General features: G+C 48.0%; 1 protein-coding gene across 8 annotated transcripts in view; it reads right to left on the reverse strand.

Moving 5' to 3' along the window:
- Positions 1–271: 271 nt before the first annotated feature.
- KDM5C (lysine demethylase 5C) overlaps positions 272–17,987 on the reverse strand; it is a 33,289-nt gene continuing 15,573 nt past the window's right edge. For 5 of the 8 annotated variants that reach the window (XM_054470890.2, XM_054470889.2, XM_063660369.1 and 2 more), the window contains 14 exons: positions 9,974–10,093; positions 9,670–9,864; positions 7,095–7,276; positions 6,882–7,006; positions 6,609–6,756; positions 5,887–5,992; positions 4,802–5,160; positions 4,033–4,171; positions 3,348–3,527; positions 3,044–3,181; positions 2,252–2,851; positions 1,885–1,963; positions 1,549–1,748; positions 272–1,444 (listed from right to left, as the gene is read on the reverse strand). In XM_054470890.2, coding sequence (XP_054326865.1) covers positions 1,079–1,444; positions 1,549–1,748; positions 1,885–1,963; positions 2,252–2,851; positions 3,044–3,181; positions 3,348–3,527; positions 4,033–4,171; positions 4,802–5,160; positions 5,887–5,992; positions 6,609–6,756; positions 6,882–7,006; positions 7,095–7,276; positions 9,670–9,864; positions 9,974–10,093 — 2,937 coding nt within the window. In that variant the 3' untranslated portion in view covers positions 272–1,078. The remainder of the gene's footprint in view (positions 1,445–1,548; positions 1,749–1,884; positions 1,964–2,251; positions 2,852–3,043; positions 3,182–3,347; positions 3,528–4,032; positions 4,172–4,801; positions 5,161–5,886; positions 5,993–6,608; positions 6,757–6,881; positions 7,007–7,094; positions 7,277–9,669; positions 9,865–9,973; positions 10,094–17,987) is intronic. The other 3 variants (XM_054470892.2, XM_054470891.2, XR_008496989.2) reach the window with 2 other exon arrangements.

A 17,987-nucleotide genomic window follows, 5' to 3' on the forward strand; every position in this document is an offset into this window, starting at 1 on the left:
AGGGCATCAACTGGGGGAGGCTGTAGTGTAGGAGTTTGGGTAAGGGGGCCCGAGCCCATCTGTTTGGACTTGAGGGAAAGTGGCTTGGGGTTAGAGTCGGGGGAGGATCAGAATGTCTTGCCCAAGGTTAAGAAGCTGGTGGAACTTGATTTCAGAACCCAGAGCTCCCTGGCTTCAGCCCTAGTGCTCCTGCCAGCACTACAGCTGCTCCACTGACTGGTGATGGAAGCACTGTCTTCCCCGTCTAAGAGAAATGCACTTCAGAAACATGTTTCCAAAAAATGTTTCTAAGGGTTTTATTTCTAACAAGAGGAAAATAATAAAATAAAATTAAAATAGGCTTCAGTTGGAACCAAGTTTCTTGTTTTGCTTTTTTTTTCTTTTGAACAAATTAATTACACACCAACAATCTTCTTTTATTACAACATGAACCCAGGAGGAGGAAAGGAGACAGGGGAGGACAGGGAGGGAGGACTGAGGTGGTTGTGAGGACAAGCACCAAAAGCTTTCTTCAGATCACAGGGAGCCCTGTTCAGCTCCCCAGCCAAATTCCTTTAAAATAAAAAACTGTGAGCACGGCTATGTGAAGTTTCCTCCTCCTGGGTGGAACAGTCAGGGGAGGGAGAGGGAGAAGGGGGTAGGAAGGAAGGAAAAGAGGGGAGGAGAGTGGGGGCAGGGGTTAGTGTAGCATGGCCTGGCCAGGACCAGAACTGGGGAGAGAAGGGAGGAGAGTCCCCCAGTTTGCATATACACTGGCCTTGTCTCTGGAATGGTGATGGCCCAGCCCCAGCCACCCCGCTGCCCACCAGCCCATCCATCTATCTGCCTCAGGTGTCTGGGAATGCTGGTTAGAGGCTACCAGGGAGGGAAGACTCCAGGGGCCGGCCCCCAGGAGCTGAGGTCTGAACAATACCTTGGAGTCAGAATACAAAAGTCAAGGGACTCAGGGGTGGGCGGGTAGCAGGGATGGCCACCCCCCTACCCGCCCACCCCCCAAGAAGGAGGCTTGATGGTCAGAAAGAGGATCCTTGAGGCCGAGGGGGGTCTCTGTCAGGGTCTGTGCTAGGCTCAGCCACTGTCACAACTGTTGCTGAGGCGGCTGCTGTGGGCAGGGCAGATGCAGCCGGGGAGTCAGAGTGGAGAAAGGGGCCGAGGGGCCTGAAGTGGTCCCTTCCGCCGGTTCCAAGCCATTCTGGTTCTCCTGGGTGCTGGGGCTGCCAGTGGTGGGGATGGGTGCAGGGGGGCCCTCACCCCCAGTCTCCTCCTCCAGCTCTTCCTCCTCCTGGACCTCCTCAGCCTCTGGCCCTGAGCTCCGTACCCTCTTTGGCTCTAGCTCCTCTCGGGCTGGGTCATCGCCCTCCCCACCCCGATCCACCTTCCGCCGCCGCCGCCTCTCCAGGGCCCGGCCCCGAGCCCGACTCCCGTGACGCTCTGCCTTCTCCAGCTGTGATTACAGATAGGCAGAAAGACAGGTTGTGGGCCAGTGGTCAGGCCTGGGCTCCCTACTCGGCCTGACCTCCTGGCCCGGCCCATGACCCCTCTCCTCACCTCCAGAAGTGTGCGGATCTTCTCCAGGTCTGGGGGCTGTCCAGCCTGCAGCAGCTGCCAGATGCTGTGGTTCTCATCCAGGGTCACCTCGAGCAGGTCCCCCTCCATCATGAGCTCCTCCAAGGGGGCCCGGGTTGCCTCAGGCAGTTCCAACACAGGGCCAGTCAACTGTGGCAACAGCGAGGACAGCAGCTCCAGATCTAGGAGGTTGCAGGAACAAGCGGCATTAGAGGCTGCCCTTGGTCTTATCCCCACCACTACAAGAGAGCTGAGGACTACATGGGTCACTCTGGTGATGTGCAGTCAACAGCCTACCCACACCACACCTAGACCTACCTCTCTTACCTGAGCCCTCCTCCGGGGCTACCTTCTCAGGACTGGTCACACTGTCTCCATTCTCCAGTAAGCCCTGGACCTGCGGAGGAGAGCAAGAATAGGTAGGGGCAACTGAACTGAAGAACCAGGCCCTATTCCTCCTCCGCCAACCCCAAACTTGAGACCCTCTGCCTTCTGGAGGAGGAGGGAAGACATAGGCTGCCAGCAGGGAGCAGAGGTCTAGGAATCTGGACAGATGCAGAATGGAGTAGGAAGGCTGCTCCAAAGAAAACTGAAAATTGGAGAACAAGGGGCAGGGCCGAGCCTAAACTGGGGTAGGGGCTAGGAGACAAGAATCTGAGGACAACAGCTGGGCTGAGTAGCTCACCTTAGGCATATCCTTGCCACTGCCCTCTCTGAGGGGGTCAGAAGCTGGGGCTGCAGGGTAGTTACGAGGCTCCTCAGGTCTAGGTTCAGCCTGTAGCCGTTGGCGGAGCTCAGCCAGCCGTCCCAACAAAGCAGTCACATCTTCAGAGGCGAGAGCCTGCCTGGCGCGGCCTTGCCAGCTGATGGCCCTCTCTGTGAGGCACTGCAGGGCCTCGCCCTCGGGCAGCCGCACAGGCAGTCTCTGCAGGGCTACCAGCAGTGCCAGGATGGTCTCCAGGCGCGGGCGCCTTGAGCGCATACACAGTGGACACAGGAATTTGGTGTCCCATTCCCACCAGGCCAGCAGTGGGGATGAGGTGGGATTGGGCCTCGGAGAGCTGAGGAGGCGAGGCACTGACACACACCGCCCATGGAACCAGTCCTGACACAGGTCACACTGCAGAGCTCCCGCCCCAGCCAGCACCTGCCCACACACACAGATAGAGGTTGTAGAGGAGGCCGTGGTCGATGATGCCAGTGGACTGGGCTTGGCCGAATTGGTGCGACGCAGCTGCAGGATACCCTCCTTCTCCTTCTGTTCCCCCTCCTTGAAGGCCACGATCTGCCACACCCAGGACAGGAGCAAAGTGGGTCAGCAGCCTACCCCTTCCCTTCTCTGGGCCCCACCTTAACACCCCCACTCCCAAACCAGGAGAACTGAGGCTCAGGGGACAAGCGGTCTGCTCATGGCCACCCAGCTCAGACACTCTATCATCACCAAGCCCTTCTCCCCATCTGTGTCTAAGCTCCTTACCACAGAGCCTGGGTCCCTGAGGTCCTGCGCAGACAGCCCCAGCAGCTCTGTGTCAGATTTGTACAACCCCAGCTCCTTCTCCATCCACCGGCTGCGCTTGGTGCTGTCTGAGCCGGCGTCTGCACATGGGCAGAGAACCTGAGGCAGGCAGACAAGAGAGGGAATGACTGGGCTTCCCTTACATCCCCCGCACTCTCCTTCCCTCCCTGGTGCCCCCACAAAACCCATGTTATCCCATGAGCCATCTCATAGAAGCCAGGGCAGGCGTTTAAGAGACGCTGTAGGTCAAGGTCCCAGGCCTCACCTCCAGCAGCGTGTAGCAAGAATTTTTCTTGAGGAAGGTCTTGGAGGCCTTCTCCCTCCAGGAGTGCGCTGTCAGTACCTGTAGCTCTAGCTGTCTCAGCTCCTCCAGCCCCACAGGTAGGTCCCGGCCCACAGCTACTAGGCCCTCCAAGTCATCCAGGCAGGGGTAGTGGTCACCATTCTAAGGACAAGGGCGAAAGACAGCTCAGTTCAACTTGGCAATGCTACTGATGCTTACTCTGTGCCTGGCCCTGAGGTGGAAAGATGAACTGGGCTCAGTCTTGAGGGATTAAAAAAATAAGTGTCATCCTAAGGAACAACCACTTGGCTCTCTCCCACAACACCGGCACCTACTGACTGGCTCAGCTCCAAGTATCTACTCAGCCTTCTGTTGTGGTTTGCCTCTTCTCCTCTCCTCCATGCCCCTGCCCTGCTCAGTCCCATACCACCTGCCTCCCTGGCCCACCAATCTCATCCTAACCAGTGCCCTCTCTTCCTTCAGGCCAGCCTCACACTCTTCTTCTCACCCTGCTCATCAGGCAAATTTTGCCTCCTGACTACATGCCATGACCCCTTCCTCTCTCCAGCCAACCCAACCCATCCCAGCAACCCAGCACATCCCAGTGTATATGCCATCTCTTCCCAGCTGGACTGAAGGCCTGGGGTGGGAGTGGCAGGGTCCTCACTTGGATCTCATCAACATCAGCAATCCAGGCCCGGGCCTTAGCAAGAGCCTCCTTGAGAGCCTGGATGTTGGGCAGGTGAACAGGGATGTTTTCTGCTTCACGGATTATGGCCTCAAGTGTGGCTGGTGGATGCTTCTGCCTAAAGGTAAGGAAAAAAAGAACGCTCAGTCTGATGTGGTCTGCCTGACCAGAAGCCCAGCCTGACCACCAGATATATCTGCATGGGCCCCTTGAGTGTCTGTTATTCCTGCCGTCACTTGGGCCTACTTGCTTGTATTCCACCTAAGGGTAGCTGCCAGTCCCTGCTTCCCCAAGACTGCATGCACCCAACTTCATCCCTTCTGCCACAGCTCTTGCACCTCTGTTTGTCTGCCAGTCTGCTGGCCTGCTGGCAATGCCTACATATACAACCTGTATTGTGTAATCTGTTGCTGCAGTTTGTCAACTGCCCTGTGTGGGGTCTTTCTACCAACATCTGCCCATCTGCCTGTCACTTGTGCTTCTGGGTATGCGCACATTAGCCTGTAGGGCTAGTCTTCTAGATAATCTCTATCTGTCCATTTCTGCTTCTCCATCAGCCTCTCTCTGCCTTTAAGTATACAGAGTTTTTTTTAAAAAAACGACAAGATAGACAACAAAAGAGGGGAGAGTCAATACAGTAACACAGGAGCGTGATACCTAAGGCCACCCATGGGCATCATCTTCTGGGTCTCCATTCAACTTTGATGTTTGGAGTAGGGCAGGGAAGGGAAGCAGCAGCTGGACCTACCTGGCCTCCAGGCAGAGGTGGGCTTTCTCCTCCCAGCGTTCAGCAATGGTCAGCAGCTCCTGCAGCTCAGCCTGGGCTTTATCCACAGCAGGGCTAGGGGCTACACTGGCACCCGCGACCAACAGTCCTCGCATGACAGCCAAGGTGCCCCTTCGGGCTGAGGGGGCCAGTGTGCGTTTCACCTCATCCAGCCATCGCGCCTGTTCCACCTGCCGCTGGAGCTGCTGGGCCTCAGGCACCTCCACCCCCAGCTGCCGCCCCCTCTCCAACAGGGACTGCAGTAGCCCCGGACTGGAGGGCAGTGAGGCCAGGGCCTCACGAGCCTCAGCCTGGTAGGCCTCCACCTGTTCCAGAATACCCTACCAGGACACAGGATGAAGAACAAACTCCTCAGCTGGGCCCACTGAGGGGTTCCCCCACCAGATGGAACCTTGTCCCACCTACCTTCTTACCCTCCAAGCTTTTGGGGCAAAGGAACCTAACATGGGCTGGGCTCTCCTTCTCCAAGCCCTAAGACAGTTGGGGTTCCTAACACTGACTGCTCATTAGAATGCCCTGGGGAATTTAAGAATGCAGATTCCTGGGCCCCACCCTTAGAGATTCTTAATTAACTAATAATTATTAATCTATGCTTTATTTAACTTTTCAGAGGGCTCTGTTCTCAGGGCACCAAGAGACCTCCCTGCCCTAAAAATTGCTATGCTTAGTCCTCACATAAACCCTCGTGCTCACCACCTTGGGGTCTGTTGCCCTCTCTATCTCACTTCTCCTCCACCTTCATGAATTTCCCTCCACTTTCCAAGCCCAACAAGCACCCCTGTTACCTCCTTCTCCTCTACCCCTCCTCCAGGAAACCTTACCTGGACTCTGTATCCTATACTCATATCCTTGCCACCTGACCCTCAAGGCCCATTTCTAACAAGCAAGTCACTAGACCCTTGCCTCACCCTTCCCACCTGTTCTTTTCTCACACGTGTGTCCTGTCTTGCCTGAGCACTTTAAGCTTTTGAAAGGAGCCAAGCATGACCTGCTGCTCAGGTCCCCTGGTCCCCTTGATCCCTCATCAGCACTCCAAGCATCCTCACCTTGACATCCCCAATCTGGTGCATGGCACAAGGCAGGTTGTTCATCTGGTCCAGAAAGGCCCGGAGCTCAGTCAGGGTCATCTGTAGACCAGCCACCCTGTGGGGGCTATGGAGTATCACATGTGAGGTTTCAGATCCAAACCCAGTGCCCTCCCTCCATGTCTATGCTAAGACCAAACACCTTTCCTCACTACACCTGTCCACCTTGATCTCGCATATTTCAAATTTGCCCCAATTGCCCAGGTTAGAGGGAAGGTTTTAAATTACAGAGCATGTTCATATTATGAGGGGAAAGAATTAGAAACTAATGGGTTGTAACAAGAGCTACACTTTGCAATCCATCCTCTACTGTGAACTCTAAAGCTGTGTAGCAGGGATCAGGTCTATATATCTTTCTCCTGTTCTTACCCGTAAGCCTCCCACAACTCTTCCCTGCCCACAAAACCCCTCACAGCCTCTCTCTCTCAGGCCACTTCCAGGTACTGATAAAAAATAAACACTTCTAGCTTTCTTATCACGGAGGCTCTCCTCTCCTTTTTAGGTGGCCTGGTCTCCTTGCCCTCCCCAACACCTTTCAGGCCATCTCACACTCTTGTGCCTGGCAGCTTCCTGCTGATGTCCATTCTGCCAAATGGTATTCACAGTCTACCCCTTGCAGCACTTTTCCTCGGTGCTGGATCCTCAGCACCTTATGTGTGCCCTAACTCCTCACGCTGTCATACCCAGCTTCCTGGCCGCTGACCAGTCCCAGAGCTCGGGACACGCAAGCCTCTGCCTCACTCAGGCAGTTCTTTAGTTGCTGCAGCAGCTCACTATTAGGAAACCTCCGCTCACGGGCTTCAGACTCTAGTGCCCTCAGTTCTTCAAGGCCTGGAAGAAAAATGAGGGCAGCAAGGGGTAGGCAGTATTGAATAGAGGCAGAGGAAGGGGGTCAGAGTACAGAAGAAAGGGAATAGAACTTGCCTGTGGAGTCCCTCCATCCCCCCATCACTCACTGCGCTTCCGCCCATCCTCCACCTCCAGGGCCACTCGCACTTTGTTGGCCCAGGTGTCAAAGGACTCAGCCCGAACCTTCAGCTTATGCAGCATGGCAGGAAGCTCATCCAAGGTATACCGATACCTGGAGAAAGAGGGCAGGCAAGAGCATGTCTGGCCCAGCTCTGCATCCTCCTTCTTGCCCCACTTCCTCCAGAAAGGCCCATGCTTACCGCAGGTACTGCCGGCTACTGGAGCACTTGCAGAGATCATTGATGTGGGAAAGGCAGACAAGGCCATCTGGGCAGTCGTAGCACGCCAGGGCTGACAGGAAACACGTAGTCTTGCACTTGATACACTGGCGCTCATCATCTGGGAGCAGCTCAAAAGCCTCTCGCTCAGCCTCTGTGATACCCTAAGGGCATTTAACCCATGCGTTATATATAACCAGAACCAGGTAGCAGAATCCTCCACCTCAGCCACCACCAACCCCTACTTTAGACTCAAATCTATGCTGAAGGTCATGGGGTTTAAGAGGCCAAACCCCAGGAAGCATACCTGCCCTTTGTAAAGTCTAGACTCTCAAAGCTTGGGGAATCAGATAAACCAGGGCAAGATCAGTGTGCGCTGAGTCAGATAATTTTATAAAGGAAGAAAAATCAGGTAAGATCCAGATCAGCAGAAAGGGCCTTGTGGGTGAGAGTGAGGAAAGCGGTGGACCAAGATACCAGAGAGGTGGCAATGAGTGGAAGTGGCCAAGGGACAGGCCTGGCTAGTTATGTGTACTGGGGAACAATATCGGCTTCCAGTTACTCAGCGCCCACTGTGTTCCAGGCACCACGCTGGCCACTTAGTAGGCAGGAGATACTTGTGCACATATATAACTTAGAGAAATTCAACCGTATGTGCTTGTGTTCAGGGTTTAAAGAGATATAATAATTTTCTCCCAAAAATATGGCTTCCAAACCTAATCCAATGACTTCATCTGTTGCTCAGATAGAGAAAAAGCAATCCATTTCAAACATGAAGGAAAAGCTGGCTATACCGGAGTCATCGAGAGACAACCCAGTGCATATACCTAATGGGCAATTTTAGGGATTTTAATGGGAAATGTTGACTCTAACAGTTTTTGTCTTACATACCAACTTTAACACCTAACCTCTGCATAAGTTATGAGCCCAAATCCCACTCTGCCACTTATATGCTGTGTGATCATGAGTAAATCATTTAACGTCTCTGGGTCTGTTTCATTATCTAGTAAGATAGAGATAAACAGTATCATCCTTGTTGGGTTGTTACGAGGATTAACAAAAATAAAGCAGCTATGGAATCAGACAAGTATCTCAGCACTTAGATTCAGTGTTCATCAAATATTTACTGTTATTAGCTCTAATTTTCAGATAAGAATATATATTCCACAGGCCTATCTCATTTTACTAAGGCAGAAACTAAGTCTCAGGGTCAGTAACTTGCCAAACTGAGTCAATTTTGACTCTAAAGCCAGAGAATATTCTAAGGATGAAGTCTCTAGGGTTTTTTTGGACTACAGACTCTTGAGAATTGGATGTAAATTATGAGTCCTCTTCCCAGAAACATACTTAAATACACATACAATCTCTTATAGGATTCCAAGACTATGGTGTCCAGAATGCTTCTCTGAGGTAAGGGCCAAGTGTGAAGAATTCTGAATGTCAAGATGAGAAGGTCTATTCTCCCCACCTTGCTTTGGCTCCTTCCCACAGCTTGGCACAGCCACATGGCCATCATTTAATAACAGTACTGAACAGAGTGAGAAAATGATGCCCGGAAAAGCCCAGGGACTCAACAACTAACACCACGACTGAGAGGCCCCAGACTTCCAACACTACTGTAGCTATAGTTCTCCCTATAGCCCACACTCACAGGAAAGCTATAAATGAGCTTTAAAATAAGAAAGTATTACCCTAAATAGGCAGCAAGGGATCCCACAGAACCAGCACTCCTTTGTAATCTTATGAAAGACTCTCACAAAGTCAATTCCCTAACTGGGCAAGTGTGAAATTTGAAGATGATGGCTGAAACTACATGAGTGGACTTTAGAGCTCTGTAGCAGCTTCCACTCAGCTACACACACAACTGACACAAGCTTACAAGAAATCAATTAAAGCAGGGCCACTTTCTGCTTGGTAATATTATTGCCCTAGCTTGAGTTAATGAACTATCTGCATGTAATAAAATGGTAATTCCTGAGAAACATTCCAAATTTCAATCAGTTTCTTCATGTATTAACATTACCAATAATTGCAGCTGCAACATTGCAAAGGCAATGTTAGAGAGATGGCTTTCATATAAATCACCTTACTCTAACCTTACATCTTGCAAGTTAGGTATTTATTCCCATTTTAGAGTAGGAAAGTGAGATATGAAAGATCAAGTAACTTGATGCAGTCACCTAGATAATCAGCAGTAAGGTTTCATATGCCAGTCTATTTTGCTGGGTCATGTAAATAATGATAAATAGCTGCTATACCAGTACCTGCCATGGGTCAGTCACTAAGCAAACATTATCTTTAATACAATCAACTATCCAAAAAGATAAGCATTATCATAATCCCATTTTTCAGATGGGAAAACTGACAATGAAGTAAATCGACTTAAGCAAGGTTGCTGGTAAAGGGTATAGCAGAGAATGGTATGTGGTTTTCAATCGAGATGCGTCTAGTTCTTTTCACTATATGCCAAGAGTAGAAGCTACATCTTCTTGGTGCTGCCTCTGCCTCCCCGAACTTCCACCAGAATAGGGTGCTTGATCTGGGGTACTCTCCCCACCTTCTCCAGCAGGGCCTTTCGTAGACGCCGCTCTTCTTGCACCATGATGAACATCTCCTTATGCACAGCTGCTGCCAGGTTCAGGTCTAGCTTCTCTGGGCAGGCAGCCATCTTGCAGATAAGCTCCTCATGGGAGAAGACGCAGTATCTCCGGAGCCGGCGGTAGTGCTCAATGCACTGGCGCCCAGCAGGCAACTGTGGGCAGGTTCAAGGTTGAGTGTGGCCAAGTCTGGAGGCCATGATGCCCCAGCTTCTCCACAACCCTCCTGCTTCTCCCCGCCATCCCACCACATTCTAGACTCACCCAGTCGGCAGTGCAAAAGTTGACAGCCTCGGCAAAGTTGTAGCCTTGGTTGAAGCCGCTGTGGTAAGCACGGGGGAAGGTGATGACAAATTCTCCTGCACACTGGTTTGTGCGGACAACCTGAAGAACACGAAAGGCCATGGCTGCTGAGATAGAGATTTTCCTGTATACAGACCTGACTTAAGTGCAAGGTCATTAAGGAGACAAAGAAAAGCCTCAGGGAACACAGTCTGACAACAGAATCCCAGACTCTCCAACTCTGAAAGGACCGACCACTGGTTTCTGCTCTCAAGGTTTTGATGTGTGTTCAGATGATAGGAAGATTTGAGATTAAAAAATATATCTGTCAAAATATTCCAACTTCCTTAGTAATTTTTGCAAAAATTATAAATATCACTTTTAATCAAGCTGGACAAGCTTTTTTAGTTATTTACTTTCATCAGTTATATATGCAGTTCCTAGAGTCAAATGGCTCTATAAAGATCTGTTATAAAATCAGCCAGCCTTGCCATTCTCCCTTCCCCACAGCCAATCACTTCCACCTCTTCTGATTATTTTGGCGTTGATTATAACTACCTTAAATAACATGCTTCTAGACTATGTTAAAAACAGCCTGCTGTTTCTCAATTTGCTTAGTTTTTTATGCATATATCCCTAACTTTCTGACCAATATTTAAATCTCTTTTCCTATCAGTTTTCATCTTTCTGTAGCAGTCTCACGTAACCTTCCGATCTGTCCCAATCTGGACCAGCTGTCCTCCCTGGATCATCACTCTCTTGTAACAGATCTCCTATTTCCTAGATCCCATGTCTTCCTCTTTCTTGGTTTATTCCTTTGCTATGCTTAAGAACATCCTCCAACAGTTTCCTGAGAAATGGTGTGAAGAACCTACTTTTCTTTTTTTAAAGAAAGTCTCTATTCTTACTCTCACATTTGACTGTATATAGAATTCTAAGATGAAAATCTTTTTTTTTTTTTTTTTTTTGAGACGGAGTCTCGCTCTGTCGCCCAGGCTGGAATGCAGTGGTGCGATCTCGGCTCACTGCAAGGTCCGCCTCCCGGGTTCACGCCATTCTCCTGCCTCAGCCTCTCCGAATAGCTGGGACTACAGGCGCCTGCCACCACGCCCAGCTAATTTTTTGTATTTTTAGTAGAGACGGGGTTTCACCGTGGTCTTGATCTCCTGACCTCGTGATCCGCCCACCTCAGCCTCCCAAAGTGCTGGGATTACAAGCGTGAGCCACCACGCCCGGTGAAAATCCTTTTTTTTTAAACTCCCATAGTTGTTGACTCAGAAAATAATTTTAAAGGCACACTGCTCTGATCTTCTAGTGTTACTGTTGAAAAGTTTGAAGCCATTCTGATTTCTAATGCTTGATAAGCATTTGAAACCTGTTTCTCTCTCTCTCTCTCGAGCTTATAGGATTCTTCTCGTCTCAGTGTTTGACACGGAAATTTACAGGATATATCTTGGTATGAATTTCTTTTCACCCATGTACTGGGTAGGCCCATTGACTCTGGAAAATCGGTTCTCCAGTTCAGGGAAATTTTCTTGACTGATTTCATTAATGATTTCATCCTCTCAGTTTTCATCTATTTTCTTTTCATAACTCCTATTTGAATATTGAACCTCCTAGAAAAATTCCCTAATTTTTTCTACCCTTTTCCATCTTTTTACTCTACTTTTTGGGAGATTTCCTCAACTATTCATCTTTCAAAAGTGAAAGACATACACTTTTTACATTTTTCACTTTTGCTATCATAATCTTGTTTGCAGTATGCTATTTTATAAACAGTATTCTGGTCTTCATTCATGTTTACAATATATGCTTTTCTTCTGAAGTTTATTTCTCCCTGCCTAGCCTCGGTATCTCCAAGTTGCTTCTCTTTTGGGGGGGTTTATTTTTTAGGGTTTCCTCAGTTGTTTTTTTTTTTTTTTTTTTTTTTTTGACACAGAGTCTCACTTTGTCGCCCAGGCTGTAGTGCCGTGGTGCAATTTCGGCTCACTGCAACCTCCGCCTCCCGAGTTCAAGTGATTCTCCTGCCTCAGCCTTCCAAGCAGCTGGGATTACAGGCACATGCCACTACGCCGTATTTTTAGTAGAGACAGGGTTTTGTCATGTTGGCCAGGCTGGTCTCAAACTCCTGACCTCAGGTGATCCACCCGCCTTGGCTGGGATTACAGGCGTGAGCCACTACACCGCACTGGCCTCTCAGTTGTTAATCTGTGGCTGCCTGCTTACATTTAAGAGGAAGAGCTTAAAAAGCTGAATGGAAGCTCTGAGTACACAGATGAAGCTTGTCAACTGTGAGCTTCACTGTAGGGTGATCTAGCTAAGCCATTTAGTTTGGGAAACTCTAGGTCTTTCCTCGCAGGCCAGTCAGATTCCCCAAAGAAAACCCCCCCTTTTTTTTTTTTGCCTGTAGGAAAAAAGGCCTGGCAGCCAGTGTTCTAACAGCCAAGTGGAGAATGATGACTGGGAACCTCAGCATCCAGTATGATAAATCCTAATTACATTCCCTATAACTCCACCTTCAATTGTACCTAGGAGACCTTAAACCAGAGACTCTGTTTTAACCTCTTCAGAAATAAATCTTTGGTCTTTTACTAGAGTGACTGGACATTTCTAGCTGCCCAGCATGGGAGGATATCTCACAGCTTTTTTTTGAGACGGAGTCTTGCTCTGTCGCCCAGGTTGGAGTGCAGTGGTGTGATCTCGGCTCACGGTAAGCTCCGCCTCCCGGGTTCATGCCATTCTCCTGCCTCAGCCTCCCGAGTAGCTGGGACTACAGGCATCCGCCACCACGCCCGGCTAATTTTTTGTATTTTTAGTAGAGACGGGGTTTCATTGCGTTAGCCAGGATGGTCTCAATCTCCTGACCTCGTGAACCACCCGCCTCGGCCTCCCAAAGTGCTGGGATTACAGGCGTGAGCCACTGCACCCGGCCCTAACAGCTTCTTATATAGACATGAACCAATCCTTATTTTCACCCCAACCATCTTTACCCCTAGAATGCCTGGTGCCACCGATAACAAATCTTTGGGGGATTCTGAGGTATGAATCGGGTTGGTTCTCAAGATGTCCTCAGTATTGGCTTATGTTTCAGTTTTCTCATCTATCTGTTTTCTAGATTCAAGAATTTTATCATTGTCTCCTCTCTCGTATTCTCCATCTCTGTAATTTTTTTCACCTTAAAAAATTCCTTTATGTAATTTTTGTGGAGTTTCAGTACAGAATGGAAGTAGCCATGTGTATGCTTAATCTGTCATCTTTACTGAGAAGTCTCACAAAGCTTTTTAAGATAAACATTCAATTTTGGTGAAGACACAGTGAAGTAGGTACAGTGCCGGTAAGGGAATCAATACATTCTACTCTCTGGAAAACAAATTTGCTAATGTATATCAAGAACCCTTCAACCTAATGATTCCTCTGCCAGGAGTCTAAATTAATTTGGGGAGAATTAACATCCTAACAATATTAAATCTTCCCATTCATAAACATATCTCCACATTTATTTGGACCATGCATCAGCTCCCACCTCCATCATATTTTCTTCTCAAATCTATCTCTACTTAGAGGCAACATCAGCATTTCTTTCTTACCTGTATTACTGCACTAGCCTCAATTACTAACTGCCAGAAGTATCTTCCAAAAAATGCAAATTTGACCATGTAGTGCCTCAGCTGAGAGCCCCTCACTGGAATCCCCATGCCCACATGATTAAGCCACAGCTCTGACAGGTAAACTCTTAGTCTTCTTTCAGGGATCACTGCTCCTACAAAACCTTTCCTGATAACTCCCGCTTCCTAAATGACCTAGTTTGTTGCTCTTTTGCAGCGCCTTTAATGCTTTACTCCACTTATTTACTCGTCTGTCCGGCACTCAGCTATGCATACACAAATGCAGGCACTGGGTTATTTGCCTTCTGAGTGTTGACCAGAGAGGCCTTGCACACAGAATGAGCTCTAGCAACATTCACCAAATGATCTAGTCCCAGGCTTAATTTTATTTATTCTTAATTAATTAGAAGGGGTCTTACTATGCCAGCCTTAATTTTATCGACAAGAAAACTAAGTCTCAGATAAGCCTCAGGTAGCAGAGCCAGGAGTAGAACTTGATGCTCATAACGCTGTCTCACCCTGCACCCTGATTCTGGCAATGTCACTTTACTATTTCCTATGTGGTTATTTAGAAAAGTTCTCCTCACATTCTGCAGCTGTTAAAAATGACAACTGTGAATAGCCAAAGAGTAAAAACAACTCAAAAGGTTCATCAACTGGTGTATATTACTGGGCCATCAAAGGAATAAAGTTCTGATACATGCTGCAATGTGGATGAACCCCAAAAACATGCTAAGTGAGAGAAGAAACAAATGACCACATATTATTCCATTTTTATGAACTGTCCAGAAAAGACAAATCTATAGACAGAAAACAGATGAATGGTTGACTGGGACTAGCGGCTGGAAAGGGGAGTGACTGTAAATGGCTATAAGGGATCTTTTTGGGGTGGTGGAAATGTTCCACAACTGGATGGTAGAGATGGTAGCACAACTCCATAAATTTACTGGATTGTGTACTTAAAATGGGTGAATTTTATGGTATGTAGCAAATCATACTGCAATAAAACTTTAAAAAATGGTTATAATTCATATAGTAACAAAGCGAAAATCATTCTACACCAGTGCTGTCCAAGAGAAATATGCTAGGTACATAGGTACTTTTAAATTCTTTTGCTGGGCACAGTGTCCCATGCTTATAATCTCAGCAGTTTGAGAGACTGAGGCGGTCAGATCACTTGAAGTCAGGAGTTCAAGATCAGCCTGGCCAACATGGTACAACCCCGTCTCTACTAAAAATACAAAAATTATATAGATGTGGCGCACGCCTGTAATCTCAGCTACTTGGGAGGCTAAGGTGGGAGAATCGCTTGAACCCAGGAGAGATCGCACCACTGCACTCCAACCAGGGCAACAAAGCGAGATTCCTTCTCAAAAAAAAAAAAAAAAATCAGGCACAGTGGCTCATGCCTGTAATCCCAACACTTTGGGAGGCCGAGGCAGGAGAGGCAAGAGGATCACCTGAGGTCAGGAGTTCGAGACCAGCCTGGCCAACATGGTGAAACCCCATCTCTACTAGAAATACACAAAAATTAGCCAGGCACAGTAGCTCATGCCTGTAATCCCAGATACTTGGGAGGCTGAGACAGAAGAATCGCTTGAACCTGGGAGGTGGAGGTTGCAATGAGCCGAGATCACGTCACTGCACTCCAGCCTGGGCAACAAGAGTGAGACTCCTTCTCCAAAAAAAAAAAAAAAAAAACTTTAGTAGCCACATTAAAAAGGTAAAAAGAAACAGGTAAAATTAAGTTAAATATATTTTATTTAACTTAACATATCCATAATATTATCATTTCTATGTGTAATTGGCACACAAAAGTATTAAGTGAGATACTTTGCATTCTTTGTTTCGTACTAAGTTTTGAAAGCCAACATGCATTTTATACTTTCGGCACATTTCAGTGAGGACTAGCCACATTTCAAGTGCTCAATAGCCACATGTAGCTAGCGGCTACCAAATTGGACAGTGCAGTTCTAGACCAATAAACTTACCAAATTGATTATAAAAACCATACACTAATTATTGCTATGTCAAATTTTACATAGAAAAATAACAGATGGAAACATAACAATGCTTAGATGTTTAGAGTGGAGAGAATAGGGGTGAACTTTCTGTTTTCCATTTTCTGGAAAGAGGGCATGTTTATTTTATAATGAAAATAGGCCCAGGCGCGGTGGCTCACGCCTGTAATCCCAGCACTTTGGGAGGCCAAGGCAGGTGGATTACCTGAGGTCAGGAGTTCGAGACGATCCTGGCCAACATGGTGAAACCCCGTCTCTACTAAAAATACAAAAATTAGCTGGGCGTGGTGGCGGGCACCTGTAATCCCAGCTACTTGGGAGGCTGAGGCAGGGTAATCACTTGAACTTGGGAGGAAGAGGTTGCAGTGAGCTGAGATCGTGAGCCGAGATCATGCCACTGCACTCCAGCCTCCACCCTGGGTGACAGAGCGAGACTCTGTCTCAAAAAAAAAAAAAAAAAAAGAAAAGAAAATAATACTTACATTACATATCTATAAAAAGAAATGGCCTTCTCCCACCAAAGGGGAAGGTGGGGTGATGGGGGCAGGGAGCTAAAGATACCTCTGGGGGAGCTCCAGCTGGCTAAACTGCAGCCTGCCAGCATGAGAACATAAAAATCACAGATGCTTGAATTAAGGGGATACTGCCAAGTCCAAAGGGCCTGGAGATGCTGGGAACTACCTATAGGAAGGGCAGGGCAGACAGAGGGCTGGGTGGTAAAGTAGCAGCTGGCCAGAGAAGATGGTGAGCCATGAGCAGGAGAAATGCTGTGGAGGTGTAAGCAAAAAGCACGTATTTCGGAGTCTGTGATAAAGTTTTTTAAAAAGAGGTAAGGATTAAACAGCTCCATGACCTTCTGCATATATATATATATATACACACACATACATACGTATATATACATATACATACATATACACATACATATATATATATACACACACATATATATGCCTCTTAGCTACCCAAATCCTTCAGAGAATCCTTTTTTTTTTTTTTTCTGAGACGGAGTCTCGCACCTGTTGCCCAGGCCGGAATGCAATGGCGCGATCTCGGCTCACTGCAATCTCCGCCTCCTGGGTTCAAGTGATTCTCCTGCCTCAACCTCCCCAGTAGCTGGGACTACAGGCATGTGCCACCACGCCTGGCTAATTTTGTATTTTTATTAGAGACAAGGTTTCACCATGTTGGCCAGGCTGGTCTTGAACTCCTGACCTCAGGTGATCCGCCCGCCTCAGCCTCCCAAAGTGCTGGGATTACAGGCATGAGCCACCGCACCCGGCTCTCTTTTTTTTTGAGACAGAGTCTCGCTATGTTGCCCAGGCTGGAGTGCAGTGGTACAATCTCGGCTCACTGCAACCTCTGCCTCCTGGGTTCAAGCGATTCTCCTGCCTCAGCCTCCTGAGTAGCTGGGATTACAGGAGTGCACCACCACATCCAGCTAATTTTTGCATTTTTGGTAGGGACAGGGTTTCACCGTGTTGGCCAAGCTGGTTTTGAACTCCTGACCTCAAGTGATCTGATTGCCTTGGCCTCCCAAAATGCTGGGATTACAGGCGTGAGCCACCGTGCCTGGCCAAAAGAATCCTCTTTTACAGTTTTCCATGGCATTATAGACAAGGACTGATGCTGTGCTACGGGTCAGGAAGAGAGAAGTCTAAGGAAAGTCAGACCCCATGTCTACTTGTGAAGCAGCAGAACTCAAGCCCTTGATCATCATCCTTAAATGGGGTGAGGTAGAGAAAGAAAAGGATAACTCCCTGAGCGGAGTAAGATTGCCTGAACTGTTATAGGACACTTCCTTCTGTCCAATTCCCTAGATATCCCAAGTCCTTGGTTAAATATCACTAAATTTTATAATAAAAAAAATTACTCATGGGGCATATAGTATACCAAAACAAGAAGGCAAAAAGAAATGCAGGTGAGAACCACTGACCTAGTCCAAAGCCCTACTGTACAGATATCTAGGAATATCTGAAGGAGACATTAATTCAGTATTTATTGACTATCTCATGCATTAGAGTAAGTGGTAATGTGTCCAAGGCCAAAGAGCGTGGAAGGGTGTGTAGGGAAGAGTAGCAGCCACGGATAATACTTAAAGCAGAGATAGAGGATCTACTAATTCCTGTTCTTACAGGACTAGTGATCAGGCTGTTTTAAGATCCACACCAGAAAACTGACTGATGCTAATCAATGCTAGAAATTCCCAGGAATATAAAGTCTCCCACAGGTAAGCCACGTTGTATACCCAGCAAAATGTTTTAAAGGGTAAGAGAGAAGTACACAGAGGATAGACCAGAACTCTGGGTTCAACTTTTGACCTGTTAAATAAAAAGACCTATGCATTGCTCTGAGAAGGGTAAGAGTATA

Source organism: Pongo pygmaeus, chromosome X (assembly GCF_028885625.2).
Source record: "Pongo pygmaeus isolate AG05252 chromosome X, NHGRI_mPonPyg2-v2.0_pri, whole genome shotgun sequence".
Taxonomy (NCBI): domain Eukaryota; kingdom Metazoa; phylum Chordata; class Mammalia; order Primates; family Hominidae; genus Pongo; species Pongo pygmaeus.